This window comes from Melanerpes formicivorus, unplaced genomic scaffold (assembly GCF_026170545.1).
Source record: "Melanerpes formicivorus ecotype bairdi unplaced genomic scaffold, bMelFor1.0.p_v2 SCAF_19, whole genome shotgun sequence".
Lineage (NCBI taxonomy): Eukaryota > Metazoa > Chordata > Aves > Piciformes > Picidae > Melanerpes > Melanerpes formicivorus.
In genome coordinates this window covers 9,682,555-9,701,132 of record NW_027142371.1, presented here as the reverse complement: position 1 = coordinate 9,701,132, position 18,578 = coordinate 9,682,555, and the positions used below count along the sequence as shown (strand labels likewise).

The 18,578-nt window shown below is 42.5% G+C and overlaps 1 protein-coding gene across 4 annotated transcripts in view; it reads right to left on the bottom strand.

Annotated features, from left to right (window-relative positions):
* The window catches only part of PHACTR3 (phosphatase and actin regulator 3), a 115,727-nt gene that overhangs the window by 36,234 nt on the left and 60,915 nt on the right, over window positions 1-18,578 (bottom strand). For 3 of the 4 annotated variants that reach the window (XM_068150040.1, XM_068150042.1, XM_068150043.1), the window contains exons 2-6: window positions 16,684-16,845; window positions 15,675-15,752; window positions 10,747-10,929; window positions 5,282-5,485; window positions 761-1,025 (exon numbers count right to left, since the gene is read on the bottom strand). In XM_068150040.1, coding sequence (XP_068006141.1) covers window positions 761-1,025; window positions 5,282-5,485; window positions 10,747-10,929; window positions 15,675-15,752; window positions 16,684-16,845 — 892 coding nt within the window. The remainder of the gene's footprint in view (window positions 1-760; window positions 1,026-5,281; window positions 5,486-10,746; window positions 10,930-15,674; window positions 15,753-16,683; window positions 16,846-18,578) is intronic. The other variant, XM_068150041.1, reaches the window with a different exon arrangement.

Genomic DNA, 18,578 nt, shown 5'->3' with positions numbered 1-18,578 from the left:
AATAAGGTACAGAAGGGTGGTGACTAATGCTTTTCTTTGATATATAGCCACATGCTGTATTGTACTGATTTAAACAACTCCCACACAGCATGTCCTTCTAATGTGAAACATGCATGGCACGAGGTCTTACCGTTCTGATATTTTATGATCATGTCAAAGGTTTACCAGGGCCTGGAAATAAAACCATCTGAAACTATTCCCCCTGACAATAGCTGTATGTAACCGAGAAATGTTACCAGCTTAGCTCGAAAGCTCTACGATGGCAAAGGTTATCTCTGTCCTTCTTGAACACACAGGATGGCTTATAATAAAAACCAAAGTACCCAAAGTGTTTCCACATGAGGATTTGTATTAAAAATGGCTATGCTCATGTATAGGCCAGCAGACATATACTGAAAGAGCAGCATTTCTTATATGGAGAGCACTGATATTCAGAGCAGGATTTATCTTAGCTACTATAACTTGGTATCTGTGAGGAGCCTTTTTTTTTCTTAAATAGGTCAAGGATTATCAAATGATTCTACTGGTTTGAAGACCTACTACCATGTCAAAGTAGCCTCTTTAGAAAGGAAGAACATACTTTGAAGTAACTGCCAAATTTAGCACTTTAACCACGGATGGATGTTCAAAGTAGTGACACAAACAAGCCCCAGCTGTAGGAGTAAATAAAATGATAATGACAGGGTAGGAACACTGACCAAGAAGAATTTGATGGAATGAGTCTCCTCATGCACCCATATAGCCAAGAGGCTGTAGGTACCTGTCCTGACGGTGTTTGGTGGCCAAAGCCCTGTGGAGTTCTTCAATGACTTTGCTGGGAGGTAAAGGCATGTGGACAGCAGCCAGGTGAGGGGAACCAGTTGGCGTTGTTACCTGTCCTCTGACATGGGGATCTGAACTTTTCTGGCCAGAGGGATGGAAGAGGGCAGCTTGTCCTGAGATTTGGGAGGAGCCAACAATGACATAATTCTTCAGGATGGTGGACGGAGGAGATTTCATGGCTGGGTCATCTATCTCACTTCCTGCTGTCAAAACACAAGAGAGTAAGATGTTGTGTAGTGCATACAGAGTCTGCACTGAAATGGATTTGTTGTGTTGAAGAGAGGTTACTGGTTAAGGTGAGTAACTATCACAGTATCACAGTATCACAGTATAACTAAGGTTGGAAGAGACCTTGAGGATCATTGAGTCCAACCTATAAACACAGACCCCATGACTAGACCATGGCACCAAGTGCCATGTCCAATCTCCTCTTGAACGCCTCCAGGGATGGTGACTCCACCACTTCCCTGGGCAACCCGTTCCAATGACGAATGACTCGCTCGGTGAAGAATTTTCTCCTCACCTTGAGTCTAAACCTCCCCTGGCACAGCTTGAGACTGTGTCCCCTTGCTCTGGTGCTGGTTGCCTGGGAGAAGAGACCAACTCCTTCCTGGCTACAACCACCTTTCAGGTAGTTGTAGAGGGCAATGAGGTCACCCCTGAGCCTCCTCTTCTCCAGGCTAAACAATCCCAGCTCCCTCAGCCTCTCCTCACAGGGCTTGTGTTCAAGGCCTCTCCCCAGCCTTGTTGCCCTTCTCTGGACACGTTCAAGTGTTTCTAATTCTAATTCCTTCTATCTCATGCTACACAAATCCAGATCTTTAGCAACATAAATGCCTCCTCTATTTCCTCTCTTTCCCACAGTATCAGATTCTCCTTTTTCCCACCCACCAATGCATTCTTGTTTACCAGTACCATTCCTCCTAACCACCAGTGGAGGCTTTCCCATCCAGCACTTTCTCTGCTGACCTCTGGCAGACCGAATTAAAATTTATGCACTGTGGTTGTCAGTCAGGACAAAATGTACCACTGCCTATTGTCTGCTCCTCTGTGACTGCTGCACAGCTCAGACCTCTTTCATGTGCCAGTTGAGGAAATGCCAAAATCACTATAATATGAGGATAATATTCACGTAACAAAACTTGCTAAATGAAATTCAAATGAAAGATGTGGTACTGAGCACTAAGTAGAAAGAAATTAGTGGGGCAATCTAATTGTTGTTGTTTTTATCCCCAGATTCAGACATTGTTTATGCACTGTAAGCATTTGTTGGACATTAGCCTTTGATGTACGTGTTTGTCTAGCACCCAAGTCCAAAACACTGGACATATCCCTGGTTGTAAATTTGGTAGTTTCACACTCTTAAGACAATTGAACATCTGGCCTGAAAAAGATGCTGATTGTTCTGTTTTCTCTTTCCTTTTCCCTTGTATCTCCATCCCAAGGCTCTGGCGTATGGTGGCGTTTACATCAGTAGCTCAGTCTGGGTGTAAAAAAGCAACTCAAAGGCTTCATACAAGAGCATTTCTTTTCTCCTATTGCCACCTAGTGTTTTAAACAGGAATTTCTACTGATACAGCTGCTACAGCTTCTTTACAAACTTATTTTCACACATGATTTTTAATGTTTCTACTTGCAGATAAACCCCTCAGTTCATAGCAGAGAAAAAACCCCCTTCTGTTTAGGCCAGGGTTATCCTAAATACTGATGTTTGAGGGGACTTGAACTTGGTCCCTGTTAGCAGGGTAGCTTACTAGAAAAATGGAGAGGACAAAAGTACATTTGAGTATTACCTTCAATATTTAAATATTTCCTCTCAGACCCAGCATCCTGCATAACAGTTACCAACTACATGTCTTTTCATGGCTGGAAGTCTGGTACAGCTCCGTGAGGGCGGTGCTGTAAACAGAGCAGGGCATCTGGAGGTTGGAGGACAGAATTACTGAGGACAACAGCAAAAGAACAAGCAGCAAGAAGAGCTCCTGTAGCCATAACTAAAACCAAGCATCACAAATTTGAGACTGATAACACAAAGCCTGATCTGTCTTTCACATTCCTGGGATGATGAGGAGTCTCTCAATGAAGACAGTTGTATCCAAAGAAGACATTATTTCATATTCTAAGGAAGGTCTAACACTATTTTTCTTATTTTTGGCACATTTTTCTACCTCCAGCCCAGAATTCTAACCAATGGCCAGAGTTCAATTCATATCTCTATGTGGTCAGGAGAGGGTGGTCCAGCTAATCCAAAAGTTACTGTATTGATAGTCTGAAATGTCTGAAAGCACAAGGGCACTTTTTCAGGTGTCCAGGTGGCCAAAGTGCAATGTCTTGGCAATGTGTCACCTTCCCACCAGAGCTTCTCCTGCACTGAGCAGGCTGGTTGCTGCAGCCAGGAGACAGCCAACCTCTGCTAAGCAAAGACCTCTGGCACTCAACAGGATTTTAATTATGTGCTACTGTGGAGATGCCCAGAGAACATTTATGGTCAATCACTGAGTCATGGTCTGAGGGGATGAAAAAAAACATCCTTTTAGTCACTTTATACCATTGCACAGTGAGAGAGGTTGTCTGTTTTCTTGAAGCAAGAAGCCCAGGTTAGCTCAACCCCAAAGCTGGAAGGGACAGGACTTTGTTTTATCTTTATACCTGTTCCTGGAACAGGTAAAGGGCTGATTTTGTCCTCATTGCAACTTGGGCCAGTATGGAAAGCTGGGAGTTTCCTGAGATCACACCTTATTTGTCCTAATGACAGCTATTCAGTGAATAATCTTCCAAAGTGATGTCTTGGCACCTTGCCTTGTTCCCCCTGTTCCCTCTGTGATTAATTGGGGCTTGGCTTATTCATCACTCCTCTGCCAACAACATCTTTAACATTGTTAAAGAGGGGAAAAAATAAACACAAGCAAGCTTTTCAGTCTCTTCATCTTCTTTCTCTTTCATAATGGTTCCTTCTGTCTCCCCATACATTTGTATTCCCCTTCACCCATTGAAGGTATTTGTTTACTTGTAACTTACCATTGCCTCCAGGTCCATGCAAAAATAAACAAATGTAAAATCACTACTGGAAAGGGGTCTAGAGTTCCTGGAGTAATTGAGGAAATTAAGAGTTGTTCTTTGTGAAAAAAGTAGATGAGAATGACATACCAAAACTCAGAATATCTTGAATTGTCCAGGTAATACTTTGGGTAAGCAGCAAAATGTCTGTGAAGAGCCTTGTGAAGCTGTGACCTTGTTACCCTCTATGGGTCAGGTTTTCCAAGCAGCCTACATCTCATGCAGGGCATGGCCTTCTCATCCAGTGAGCAAAGTCAAAGGGGTGTCCTGGTTGTGCCTGGCTGTGTTGTAGGGTGGACAGGGCACACTAGAGCCTGACTATCACACAGGATATTGAAGCAATCTGAACAGCAGCTCCCAAGGAGCATTTGAATACCATTCTGAGTCCAGCTCCCATTTAAACTCTTACAGAATTTAAGCAAGCACAAAACACAGATATTTCCCATGGGAAACAAAAACTTACACTTTTTCTCAAAAAGACTGAAAACTTCAATATATTCTGTGAAGCCCAGTGGTCAGATCACAATGTCCCTCTGAGTATTGTTTCCTGGTGACTTTGAAAACCCTCCTCACTGTGCCAGTAGATGAGCATGGATGTCAATCAGGGCTGAGCTAATGAATGTAATTTGAAAGTCTAAATATCCAACAGGTATAACATTTAGATGTCAGGACTGGATTCTAATTTGCAATATGACTTAACTGCTTCTACCATATGTAGGGGCCCTAAAGCTGGAACAAAGTAAAATCATCTTCACTTTAACACCCTTTCTACAGTGCCAGAATGTCAGAAAATGTAACAATACTGGCAATAGATTAGGAAATCAGGCCCAGGGGAATTGCTCTTGAAACATTTAACAAAGTCTGGCACAGAGGACTGCTTTGTGGGAGCCAGGTGTATCACTTAATGTACGTTCTGTGTAACTAGACCAGATTTTATAGCTTGAGTGTAGACCTACCCTAGAGAGAAATCTTTTCGAAAGAAACCTCCTCAAAACCTACTGACTTGAACTCAGTTTTGGCTGTTGCACTGTTATCCAGCGAGTCTAGGTGATGAAAACACTTAAATTCTCCATGTGTTTTATGGGATATTGATATGAGCATCTGATTCAGCAGATGTTTGCAGTTGGTTTGATTTGCTTGACATGTGTTTAGTGCAACAGACCTGCAACAAATAATCCCTTGAGAGATTCAGACAAATATGTGAAGTACAAAGATCAGTGTGTTGTTATCAGGCAACCAAACCACTTGGTTCATGGAAATGATTAGTGCTCTCTTCACTCCATATAACTAGCCTGATTCACAGCATTTTGCAACAAAAGGCTTAAAAAAAAAGGTAAGAAAAAAAAATATCCTGTGCTGTGTAGGTGAATAACACACAAGGGATGGGAAAGTCTTTACTGACCTGTTACGCCCTTTGCAATTTTGGAGATTGCCTTAGGTGGTGGAGCTGGGAGCAATGGAGGGCTAGGAAGCTGGGCTGGGTTTCTTTCTGTCTCTTTCTGGGGGGAATCTGTGGATTCAGATACAAGTAAGGCTTGTGGACTGTCTTCAGATGCTGGCAGGCTGGCATCTTCAAATTCTTCCATGGGTGCTGAAGGTTTCTTGGCTAGTAGGAAGATGAGTAAATTTAATGGAACATGAAGTTAGTAATAATGATAGGCCAGGGGACAGTGCCAGGAACATTCAGAAAAAAAGGAGCACACGGCACACAGCTAGAAGCACTTTTTTTCCACAGTGGTAGTTATCATTGTGTGAAAGAGCCAACCAGTCAAGGCAGGTAAAAAATAAAATGCATGAGGATATTAGCAAAATATTAGTTTTGATGTTCCTGAGAAAACCTCTGAGCTTCCTGGGCTTCCCTAAAGCCTTGTCCCCTTTCCTGTTTTGTTGTTTTGGTTGGTTGGATGTGGGGATTTTTTAATGATGAGAACAGCAAGGCAAATCATCTTTTGAGAACTGTAATGAATTTGCTTACAGCATGCAACTGCAGATGCACAGTAACTCAGCCAGTACTCTCCTGTGCTAGAAGCACACAGTCAGGGGGCAAAGACTATCAAGCAGGTGTTACATGAAAGCCAATTGATTGTGGTACACATTCATGTTCACAATTTAATTTTTATCTTATTCAATACATGACTTCAACTTGCATCCCACTTCTTCCCTTACTGTGCCTGACTCCAGAATTGTTGATAATGAAGAAAAGGCTGCCATAAAAAAGATTCACCACTGGATCTCAGCAGATAGTATGGAATGGAGAATCAGTGAAGTACTTAAGAAAAAATTCAGTCACCAAAGCCTTTATTTGAGATGGTGAAGCAGTGCACATTCTAGATTTGTCTCATGAAAGATGGCAAAAGCACTTAGCTCTTAAAGTTAGTGCAAGCTGAATCACTGAGCAGTTCATCAAATTGACCTGGCTGTGATGAGAGCACTGTGGACTAGATCCAGAAAGGCATGAAGCTGAAGCAGGACACAGGTGGAATTTCAGTGAAATCCAAGATTAACATCCTTAGATCCTGCTCAGATATCAGATGACTCCAGCAGTACCTCACTGTTTGACTTTCACACTCTGTTACCTGTCCTGATCTCTAGCTTGGTATACACAGGGACCCACAGAGAGGCTCGAGGCTGACTCTGATCCAGGACCCCAGCCACAGCCAGGCTCTCTCCTGTGCTGAGGACTTCAGATCTGAACACAGCACTGCAGGTCGCATCTTACCAGAGCAGAGCATGAGCGAGATCCAAACTACTTGGTGTGAATAAATGGGAAATCCCACTCCCTTTAGCATTCTGCATTGTCCAAAGTACCTTTCCCTCCAAACCACTCTAGGGCATGTACTAAGAACTCACAGAAGCAGGCACTCACAGCTTCCACATCACAAATCTTATCTTGGCTCAGTTTTATGTCTTATTTAAAATACAAGTTCTGTATTAGTGAACATTCAGCATCCTCATGTTCAGAGTGCATGGGGAGGCTCCAGAGCACTTAGGCAGTAGGAAACAATAGCATTGGCAAGATAATGGCATTTAATTTGTTGACAAACAGATTAATGAGTATGCCTAGAAGAGTGGGAATGAGTATTTATCATTAAAAAGAAGACAGGAAAGAGGGATAAATGTGCATTGTTAAAAGGAATTCTTGTGAGATTTGGTTTGATAGGACAGCTGATGCCTGTGATAGTTGCCTGAATTATAAAAGTAAATAATTTTATTTTAAATATACTTCTAAGGAAGTGCTTTGTTCCAGGCTGATATCACATTGTATTTTATGCCCAGAAGACAAGATGTGGAACAAAGGAAGAGAAATATAAAGTCACTAAGGGGTTACATTACAGAAAGATCAAGAGCTCCAGCAGATAGATGTTAGTATCTTGATAGGAAAATTAGTCATATTTGAGTGCATTCCCCTGAGTGGAGCTATGCTTTCTTCTGGCAGTAGCTTCACTAAAATCAGTAGACCTCCCTGTGACACAAAATGCTGTTTGGCACAGAGTAGCCAGCATAGTGTGACCTTTCTTATGGAGAAGGTGGATCTAAAACACACTCAGCTTCATCAGATAGTTCTTTTTGTTTCTGGACTCTGTCCTGCTCTGAGAGTGGTATCACAAAAGCAAACTGGCATTGTGTGCTCTTGTCTAAAGAATGTTCTTTTTTACATCCCCTGCAAAGAATGGTTTGCTTCTGATGTCTTCTGTGGATGTTTTTGGTAACAGCACATGTTTCACTCAGTCTGAAGGCAGATCTGATTCTTGAGTACACAAACCTATTAACAGTGTCCATACTGCAGAGTGAATATTATCCTGCTGAAAATATTCCAGCACTAGACTCCTTGCTGAAGCAGTTAATTATTCATGGAGTGCCACTTGTCAAAAAGCAATCTCACTCCTAGGTAGAAATCCCCTCCTGAGACTGGCCCCAAGCCCATTGGCTTGGTTAGGTGTGAAAAACTGCCCTCTTTCTGCCTAAGCTGTTCTTTTCCTGTGTATTAAACAAACATGAAGTCAACAAAGATTTCCTTTTGTTTCCTTCTCTTTCCCTCCCTGACCTTCACCCCACATCCTTGGGATGAAATGTGACATACTTGGGGGTAAAGAAAATATATTCATTTTGTTTCTAGCTGATCAAATATTTGTATGAAATTGTGGAAAGACACTTACTGGCCCTGGCTGAGCCAAAGGACAAACATTAAAATAAACTCAACATTATAAGGAACTTTGCAATGCATTCTGACAATTTTGCAGAGCTTTCCTACCCAACAAATTCCTTAAAAAAAATAAATAGAGACAGGAACTCTAGAATGCAGAAACAGGGATAAGTTAGCAATAAAGACTAGACTGACAATCATTGTTTTAAAACCCAGAGGTCACTGATGAAAGAAGTAGGAAGATTTCCAACAAACAGGAGTGGAGTCTTACAAACCAGGGAGACAGGACAAGGTAATATCTGAAAAACAGACACTGTAAAAAATGGAGGAAAAGAAATATGGAAGAGAGAAAAGGTTGTGCCAGGGAGATAATAAAAGGAACTAGGATTAGAACAAAGAGACATAAGCATTTGGAATGACTTTGAAAGCCTCAATACACAAATTGAACACAGCATAATGTAAATTGTAAATCCTAGTACTAGATTTTGCAGAGACATAAGGTTAAATACATGGTACATTATTAGTGCTATCCTTCCAGGATAGACTGTCCGTGTTTCACCTCAACTTCTTTACTGCAAGGGTCACAGAGCACTGAAACAGGCTCCCCAGAGAGGTTGTAGAGGCTCCTTCTCTGGAGATTTCAAGACCTATCTGGACGCGTTCCTGTGCAGCTGTCCTGGGTTGAGGCAGCCCCCACCCCACCATGGGCAAAAATAACACCTCAGACAAAACGGATTGCAAAAGTGATGGAAAGTTTAAATAGAAGGCAGTGAATGTTTACAGAAAGCCAGAAACACAGTGACAAAGAGAGATCCCAAAGCAAACCCAGAGATATCCCATCCCCACCTGAGGGTACACCCAAGACCCCCAGGGTTCCTTCTTCCCCCTCCCACTGCTAGGCTAGTCTCAGCTGGCCAGATCTGAGACTGCCCATCCCCCCATGGTCTTGGGCCTAGCCAGGCCCAAAGCCAGGAGACATCTCCCCCAGTTACTGGCTGACAGAGGAGGAAGAAAAGAGAAAGTGCTAGACCCTGCACTGGATCTTATAGTGGTGCAAAGAATCATGGTAGGAAATACCTACATTTCCTGTGTCCACGCCTCTGGGCTGGACTTCTGGACACAGGAATTAAACACAGCAGAGGGCACCCAGCTCAAACTGCAACAGCGACCTACGCTAGATTGTATGGTTCTGCTCTGGCAGATCTCTAGAGGTCCCTTCCAACCCCTAACAGGATCCTGTAATCCTGTGATAAGAATTGGATGTTCAGAGAGAAATTTCCTTAATGATATGGAGTGAAGAACTCTAGAAAAGAGTTAAAGCAGACCTGAAGGATTCTAGTCAAGATCTTGCTCTGGTTGTTCTAAGAACAAGAAGATGGAAGAGTTCTGCCTCTATTAATTTTTAGAGTGACACAAACCCTAACACAGCCATAAAGAGTAGAGTTTGAAGAAAGGGCAAAACAGCATTAAGGGCATGTACCAATAGAGGCTACCTCTGTCCAATTTTCTACTATGTCTCTTTTTTAAGAGACAAAAATTTCAGAAGCCCACATAGAGTGCTTTGGGAGACTTCTTGATGAAGTAACATGTGTAGTTGAAATCAAGATTGTGATGGGTGATGGAAAGGTGATGTTAAGCTTACAAAAAACCTTTGTGAAGAGCAGATACTTTTAGGGAGACAGAACAGTTTCTGTTGTCAAAGCAATTAAGAGTGGAGTTCAGCTACACATGGGCCAGACAATCAATATTATATAAAAGCAAAACAGCAAAAGGGAACAAAATTGCATGAGTCACGGGGATGGAAAGGATGGGAAGAGAAGGAAGCAGGAAAGGATAAAGCAAAGAAATGGAAAACACTTCAAGGGCTGATTTCCATTCTGAGCTGCTGAAGAAGGCTTAGGGCATAAACAGGCAGCATTGCTCAGCAAACCACAGCAGGTAGGGGAGGGTTTAGTGAAAGACGCCAGGGGCTGGGACCTCAGAGAATGCAGGGAATGAGGGGATGGGATGGAGAACAAAGTGCAGGCAGGGCAGCTAGAGAAGGTGTAAAGACTGACTAGAGGACAGGAAGATCTGCAATCATTACATGGCACCCCTCACAAACTAGGGTAAAGCATTATCTCTGCAGCTTTGCATTACTTGGTTGTCAGGAAGTGAATGCACACCCTCCAGCTGCTGAATTGTGCCTGGCTGCTCTGGCGCCAAGGAACTGCAGTCACGGATGAGCTCTGCCAGAGCACAATTCCATGAAGGGAGCTTGGTTTAGCTTATCTGTGCTCCTGGTATTGAGTTTCACTTGTATTTGCAGCATGTTGTAGGCACAGTAATGATATGGACACGTGGGCTGTGTATTGACATCATTCTCCTGAGCCAGGACAAATAATTTCAGGCTTGGCACAGAAGTTTAAGAAATGTTTTTAAGAGAAGCTTGTTTCATCTTCACAGCAGTCACTGCTAATATCAAAGGGGCACCATGCCAAGACTGGATTGTCTCATAACCCAAATAATCCCATTATGCCAAGCATTGTGTGGTCCCTCAGTTCGGGAGCAGTCTCAAAAATCACTGTTTTTGAGTACTGATTGCTAACCTAGCATGGGCTGAGCTGAACAAGGTGCTCTTACCCTTTAGTGCACTGACATATTCAACTCCTCATAAGGCAGCTTAGCAGAAACAGTTTTTTTTAACATACTGTAATTTCTTGGAAACATTTTATAGCCAATACCTGCATCTTCTTCCAGCTCATCCAAATGCAGCTCCTCACCAATCAAGGTCACATTCGTTGTGGCTGCTGTTTTACTCTCTTGCTGCACCTCTTCTGAGGCAAGTGCCTGGCACATGGGAGATGGAGGGTCACTCTGTGCTGCTCTCGTGGCATCATCACCAGTGCAGGCTTTGCCTTCGGTATCTAAAACATCAAACATCTTAACTAAACCATGAGCAGTGAAAGTTGAAACTCCCCTTTATCCTCTTGAGAAGAGTGAGTCTCAAAGCTGCTAGTGCTCAGGGGACTGAGCTTAGTCTTAGAACAGCACCTGATCTCTGACAGTGTTAAGCATCTGTAATGCGAAACATCTGGCTAGCAGCCCATCTGGATACTAATACCCAGTCAGTTTTTTCAAAAGTGCACCTTTTTCTGTTGGCATCCAGCAGCCTGGGCTAATGTCCACTGTGCAGGAAGGTTACAGCACCTGCTGTGTGGGACATGAGCACAAGCATGGGAAATCAGAGGTCTCTGAGAGAAGGTAATTCCTTGCACAAGCAGAGCTCATGGTCCAGTGTGGTCACAGGCTGGTCTGACAGGTCAGGCTCATTGCCTGACGCACAGCCATCCAGCTGCCCCAGCACTAATGCCAGAGCCTTACCCAAGACAAGGCTACTAATATTCCCTACCCAACTGTAGGTTTGGAGGATAGTTTTAGTTGCTCAGCTTTGAAAAGCACGTCCTGTATGACTGAGCTGATCAGAAATTCAAATCCTTCTTCATGCAGACCTAGAAACTGCTCCCTTTGCTTACTCTGAAAGATTTTTGTGCCAGTGATCCCTGCAGCTGTATGCATCTTGATGACTGAAGCTTTTCTAGTATTCTCCTATTCAGGCAAGAGTCCTCAGAATACAAACTATCCTTTTACTTCATGCCTCGCTCAGAATTTATGAGCTCTACATCACTGATACAAACCAAAGAAAGCAATTACTTCTCACTCTAGCCAGTGCTCCGTGCTGATAGACATGTCTGGTGTCCACCCCTGACCTCCTAACTTGTATTTCTCAGCCCTAGACACTCTTTTCTGGAGCCTGACACAGCTATGTTTTCTTGCAATGATATCATGACAAGTTTCTGAAACACTGATTTAAAATAGCTAGCATTCACAGCTCCTCCTTTTCAATACTGTGTGGACAGTCTGCAGAGCAATTTATTGTGCTTTTGGGTAAGGGTATCAGATCTTGGCCCAGAGATGCTGCAGAAGGGATGCAGTATTTTTGTACGCTGAGCTCACTCAGACTGCCTCATAATCACGTTTGGTGAAAAGTTACTGTTCTTAAAATAGCCCTTGCAGTAGCACAGTTGCTATGATACAGGGAAGGGGAGGGGGAAAAAGTTCATTGCCTACATTTCAGCTCATTGTGAAGGCAGCCTATACATAATCATTGGTGTATTAACAGCTGCCTGCATTATTTGACAGACAGTCCTTACCTCTCAGCACTAAGTACAGTTGCATCTGATCAGTTTTGTGTTCACAGTGGGGAGAAATATCAGGGGAAGCTACATAAATGTTTTCTAAGGCAACTCTGCTTTGCACGTTCCTCACATCCTTCAGAAAGGCAGGCTGCTGACAGCTGAGCCACAGTGAAACTGCAGTCAGAGACATGAGCTCCTTTAGATCCCAGCCAATGGAAAGTGTAATGACTAATGAAATAATGACAAGCAGAAGACACTCCTGTTGAAGAATTTCATTTGAGGAGCATCTGAGATTTGCAACAGTGATGTTTCTGGTCAGAATTTATCAGCTTGTGCTTAGATCAAAGTTTATGTGCTGCTTTGATTGGCAGTGGGTCTCAACATCATATTTCAAAAATCAGCCAGGGACAGGAACTTAGATCCACTGATAAGGAAAGCAGCAGGGTCTTGAGTAAAGTAATTAGAAGAGGGGCTGTAATTTTGTCAGGAATGAATTCCACAGTATGCCAGACTGGACCCTCTTTCAGAGTTCAAGCTGGTTCCCTAGAGTGAAGCTGCATTTCAGGTCATTTTCAAGGGGCACATTGGCATTTACCCTGTTCAAGCAGAGCTGGAGAGAAGGACAGAAGGGGCCCAAGCTGTGCAAATGAACAGTGTGTCTGGGCAGCTCGGTTTTGGGGTTGTGTGAGGAGACAGGGTGACATAACCTGTTAGGATGACTCATCACCAACCACGGACAGCGCAATTTCACCCTGGGCTGCTCACAGATTCTGCGCTATCTTTGTGGTTTGCTCTGAGCCAAACAGTCCAGTTCAAAATGCTGCTTGACAGGCCTTGTGCTGCCAAACTGGAGTGTGACACAGCTATTGTAAATGCATGAAGCAGATCTGGAGGTTTCTCAGACTGCAGCCTCATCCCATCCTGGGCTATTTATGAAAGTAAGCTGGAATCAAGTCACTGAAGTGGAGTAGAGTTTGATGAAATAGAGGGATTGTAGGATTTGCTGTAGACTTTTAGCATAGTATTGCTGCTTTGACAATTGCAACTTACTGCGTAAATGAGGACTTAGCCTTGAAACTGCTGCTACTTCAGCTCAGTCCAAGTAGGGCACTAATCATTTACTGAGAATTATTTGGGTCAATTTTTTATTCCAGTTAATAAGCTGCTTCTACTAATAATGTAATAAAAAAAACAAAAGCCCTGGAGATTCACAACACTGTAAAGAAAAGTAACTTGCAGGTACCTTCAGTGTCCTTCAACTGACTGCTAGCTGTTCTTTCCTTTCTGTGCAGCAAGGTGGTACTGAAAACTTGTTTAATGCACAAAGGGTAACCTATTCAGTATTCCTAAGGTTGGAAGAGACCTCAAAGATCATTGAGTCCAACCTATCACCACAGACCTCATGACTAGAGTAGGGAGGACACTACTTCCCACTGCAGGATTGAACTCACGACCTTCCCGTTAAGGGTCTGATGCGCTACCAACTATAGGAGCTCTGTGCAATTTTATTGCACAGGTAAAAAGCCTGTGTGCAGCTGCCTTATTAGAAGCACAGCTTGTCATCACTTCCCACTGGACTATATGGATTTATTTAAACTATTTTCATTTTGTTAAAATGATCTTGCAACTTCGCATCACTTGTTTTCCTCCCAGCTAGTTCTTCATGCATGCAAAAGGTTTATTTTACAGTTCTTTTCCAAAATCACAGTATCACAGTATGACTAAGGTTGGAAGAGACCTCGAGGATCATCGAGTTCAACCTATCACCACAGACCTCATGACTAGACCATGGCACCAAGTGCCACGTCCAATCTCCTCTTGAATGCCTCCAGGGACGGTGACTCCACCACCTCCCTGGGCAGCCCATTCCAATGACGAACAGCTCGCTGGGTGAAGAACTTTCTCCTCACCTCGAGTCCAAACCTCCCCTGGCACAGCTTGAGACTGTGTCCCCTTGTTCTGGTGCTGGTTGCCTGGGAGAAGAGGCCAACTCCTTCCTGGCTACAACCACCTTTCAGGTAGTTGTAGAGGGCAATGAGGTCACCCCTGAGCCTCCTCTTCTCCAGGCTAAGCAATCCCAGCTCCCTCAGCCTCTCCTCATAGGCCTTGTGTTCAAGGCCTCTCCCAGCCTTGTTGCCCTTCTCTGGACACGTTCAAGTGTTTCAATGTCCTTCTTAAACTGAGGAGCCCAGAAAATGATAGATATCTGTGTCTTAAAAGTCACATATTATGGGGAATTTTCATACCCCTAACAGAAATGGGGTGTATTTTTCTAACCAATAGCTGCTAACAAGCTAACAGAGCGACTCATTATCTAGAATTATCAGAGCCACAAAGAGTCCAACTGACAGGAACTAAAAGTGAGCTTTCTAGAACTTTCCATTTTAGAATAAGCTGGTTGCTTGATAGCTTAATTTTTTAACTAGGACATAAAATTAACATTAAAGTATATCAAATAAAATAATATGAAAATTGCTTTACTGCAATGAAAAAAGAAAATCCTGTTCCAATTCCTCTTTTTCTAACTCTTCAGTTGCTCGGTTACACTCCAGCATAGCATCACTGAGTATTGTCCCACAGGCTATTTATAGGCATGGCATTTGGTTTATACAAAGAAACTCAATTATTAGTTTCAAAGAACATAATTTCTATCTATCAGATTGATCCAATTCAAAAGGCCAGGCTTTTTTCAGGACAGTACTTTCTGCTATGAAGATTTCAAAGTAAAGATGGATTCATTTCTTTTATCTCTGTTTAGGTGGAAAATGGCAATTGGGATGTTGGCCATAACACTGGGAGATCACTTGATCTCACAGAACGGTCACCCATATCTCTTTCTCCCTTGAACATCGGTCAGGGCTTTGGAGCAGTGATGTACAGAACCACAGTCCTTTGTGCATGTTTCTGACACTATCATCTTTCATTCAGTGACTTCTGCTGAACCTGATTTGTACTTTGGAAAGCTTTAAAATGGCACTACCAAATGATTCACTTTTGCATGTGAATTAAAAAGAGGCAGAGGGTAATAAGTTTTGTAACAAACCTGGTTTACTGGAAAGACAGCAGAAAACATCAGATTAATGTCATCTGATGAGATTTGGATCCATGGGTTGTACATGTTGGCTGAATGCGTCTGTATGTTTAAGTTTATATTTATAGCAGCTTTAGCTGACTTTCTTGGCAGTAGGATTTGGGTAGGTATAGAGCAATTGCATAAAACATTTCAGAGTGTCAAGCAAAGATGGAGTTGAATCCAAGATGGTAACACATCAAAAATTAAATGTGGATTGATTGCAGCAGGGAGGAATTTGAAGACAGACATGCTTAATTCAGATACTGATTTTTTTTCTGTTTGGATTGAAGGTTTTCCTTTTTATTCATCATTTGATTGTTAGAGGTCTCCTTTTGCAATTATGTGTTTCCTAAGGTCCTGAAAAAGAGTCTGATAAAAGAGATGAAGAATATTGACTTACCTTGTTCCATCATCTCCAGAAGGCCTTTCTTAATGAGTTCATCCCGACCTTGTCGTGCTGTCATCTTCTTCTCCAGCACTACACAAAGTAATAGCATAACAGAGCACCAGTTAACAACAGGATATTCATATAATGGAGTGAGAAAGATGCAGTGTGGAAACTCCCTCTAGTCTTAACTACTGTGCGCTTGAAAAGAACTACAAGGATGTCATTTTGGGGAGCACGGACCAGTCAGCCTGTTTGTGCCTTTTCCTTTGTTAAAACAGCTGTAAAATCACCCACATGCAGAGCTGAGATTTATGATCTAACCCACTGTCTGATCACACTGTGTGCAGAGTAACAGTGATATTAGAGCCCTCATGCTGTTTAATAAGGCACACTGGAGCTGCCTCAGGAAGTGGTGTCCTTTACTGTGATGCTCCACAGGATATTGGGGCACGTGGAAAGAATTGCACCATCCTATCTTAGGAAAAGAAAAGAGAGCTGTACTGATCTCCTGGGACATCCCAGGAGAGGAGCAAGAGCATGCAGAGCTGTGTGCTGGGCTCCTTCACCGCAGAGACAGCTGCTTGAGGGAAGATATTTTACAGGCTGTAGCTCCCTCCTGTCAGTTTTCATAATGTTACTGTGACCTATATAATCTTCACCCCAAATAAAAGGGGTGATGGTACTTGGGGCCATAAATGTAGACTATTCTGCAGAAGGGGCAGCCCATGAAAAGCAGTCTTTGTTAAGACTCATGCTTCACTTTTGTATTTTGATCTTTTCTTCTAAATGTAACATGTTATGTTATGTTATGTTATGTTATATTATATTATATTATGTTATATTTATTATATGACATTGGAAATCAGTCTATAGGGACTCTTTTTAGCCTTTAACATTATTAATGTGTAACATGCTGAAATCTCTGAATTAGGTTTAGAACAAATCACCATTAACATTTCCTATGTAAGCAAATTTCAGCCCAAGATAAGCTTCGCTTTGTGCTTTCTTGTTCTCATCCTACCTGCAGATGTCTGCTTCAACTTCTCATTTTTCTTTTTCCTCCACTTCCATGGTTTGAAGATCCTGCCCAGTGTTGCCAGTTTGCTGTTCCTCCTCACTGGTGGAGTTCGAATCCCTGAGACCAAGTAGTCAGAACGCATTGCAGGGGACTGCTCCATCTCATCTGAGAGAGGAAGAGAGGAAAGCCAACTGTTAGACAAAAAGTTTCAGTTATAGACCTAAGAAAGGAGGCAAACTGAGGTTTACCAGTGAACCAGTACTCAGTCTAGTCACCATGGTAAGTGTCAGACTGTGAAAGAAAGTCCCTGCATTGCTGGAGACGGCAGCCAGGCCTAAGGGCACCAACCAGAGAGGTGTTCAACCTCACTGTGTCAGCCCAGTGCTTCCTACCAGCTTCTCTTTTGACTCTGGTCTTGCAGAGTATCTATCTGGATGCCAAATATTTCAGCATCTCCACTGCTGCCATCCCTCATAGATTAATCAGGGCTACTAGGCCCATGCAGAGGGCAATGTACTGAATTGAACACTCTGTGCTTTATTCCATCGCTTTCCTACCTTCATCTGTGCCGGCTACACACCAAGTTTCTCTCCCTCCCAGGGGCTGTGTGTGACTGCATTACAGCCTTCTGAAACGTGGAGAGCTGAGAGCTCCCAGAAGCTTTAACAGGAGCAGTAGAAATTTAACACATCTGTAAATCAGGCCCGCACGGCCTTCCGTTAATCCTGTAAATGTAATGCTCATTTAGAAAAATGTAGGCCCTCATGAAAAGCTGAGAGGAAGTGAGAAAGCTCAGGTCCCTTCTGAATTCCCAGCTTCCAGTTCTCTTCTCAGACCACAGGATATTGCTGCCTTTTAAATGAACTCTTTCCACATAAGCTAACACAGAGCATACTGACTTGGGTGAGCTAATGTAAATCTTTTATATAAGAATAGTTTGTTTGATATGTGCTACATAAGGAAAACCTCAGAACTGTTGTGCACATTTATTCCTTGAGGAAGCTAAGGGGAAAATTCTTGTCCAGCCAAGCCACAGGAATTCAGATATAATGCTTCAGCTGGAAAAGCAATTAGGTATTTTTAATACTTTGTCTTGAATATACACTGTAAGTTTTGCTTGTAGACAAGTTCCTGCACAAAACAATACATACTGACCATTCACAGCTGTGTGCCAGCTAGTACCATGAAAGAAAGCAGCACAGTGTATAAATGGGGCTATTGATGTCTTTACTAAGATTTTTATCTGAGCACCAGTACAGTGACCATTAAAAGAGAAGCTGCCATCAGACATCAGACATTACATGAATAACAACTGGATGACAATTTGTGTTTTTTTTTTTTCAATAGCCAGTTATTATTTAGATGAACAATGTGGAGCTATGAACATATGCACATTTCCAAGTAATTTATCTCTGGAACAACATTTATCATAAGTTGCTTATGATTGCAGGATAAAAACCATACAGCATCTTCCAGGCTTTGATTTTAGCTAAGAGGGTGAAAATGCTTAAATCGCAGCACGGAGGTGGGGATCTCCAAGTAAACAGGAAACAATTTTTGGAAGATTATTAAACACAGCAGGGGAATGAACACATTCCTCCTCTTCCATTTAATTTTGAAAATACTGATAATAGAGATGAATCATTCAGTGGAGAGAAACTAAACACGTGGCCACGTGAACTGTCAGAAGAGAGAAAAGGCTGTAACAATCCCCTGTCTCCACTATGCCTGCCCAGTGAATTTCTCTATGTACTGAATTTAGAGCATCTTTTTGTCTCATTACACAGAGTTTATCTTAGGGTTTAATTTAGAACAGACTTAAAATGTACATATTTTTGTCTTTGAAAGAATTATGTCTACCCAATGTGACATTTATAATTTAGAGTTTGGAGGTTAAT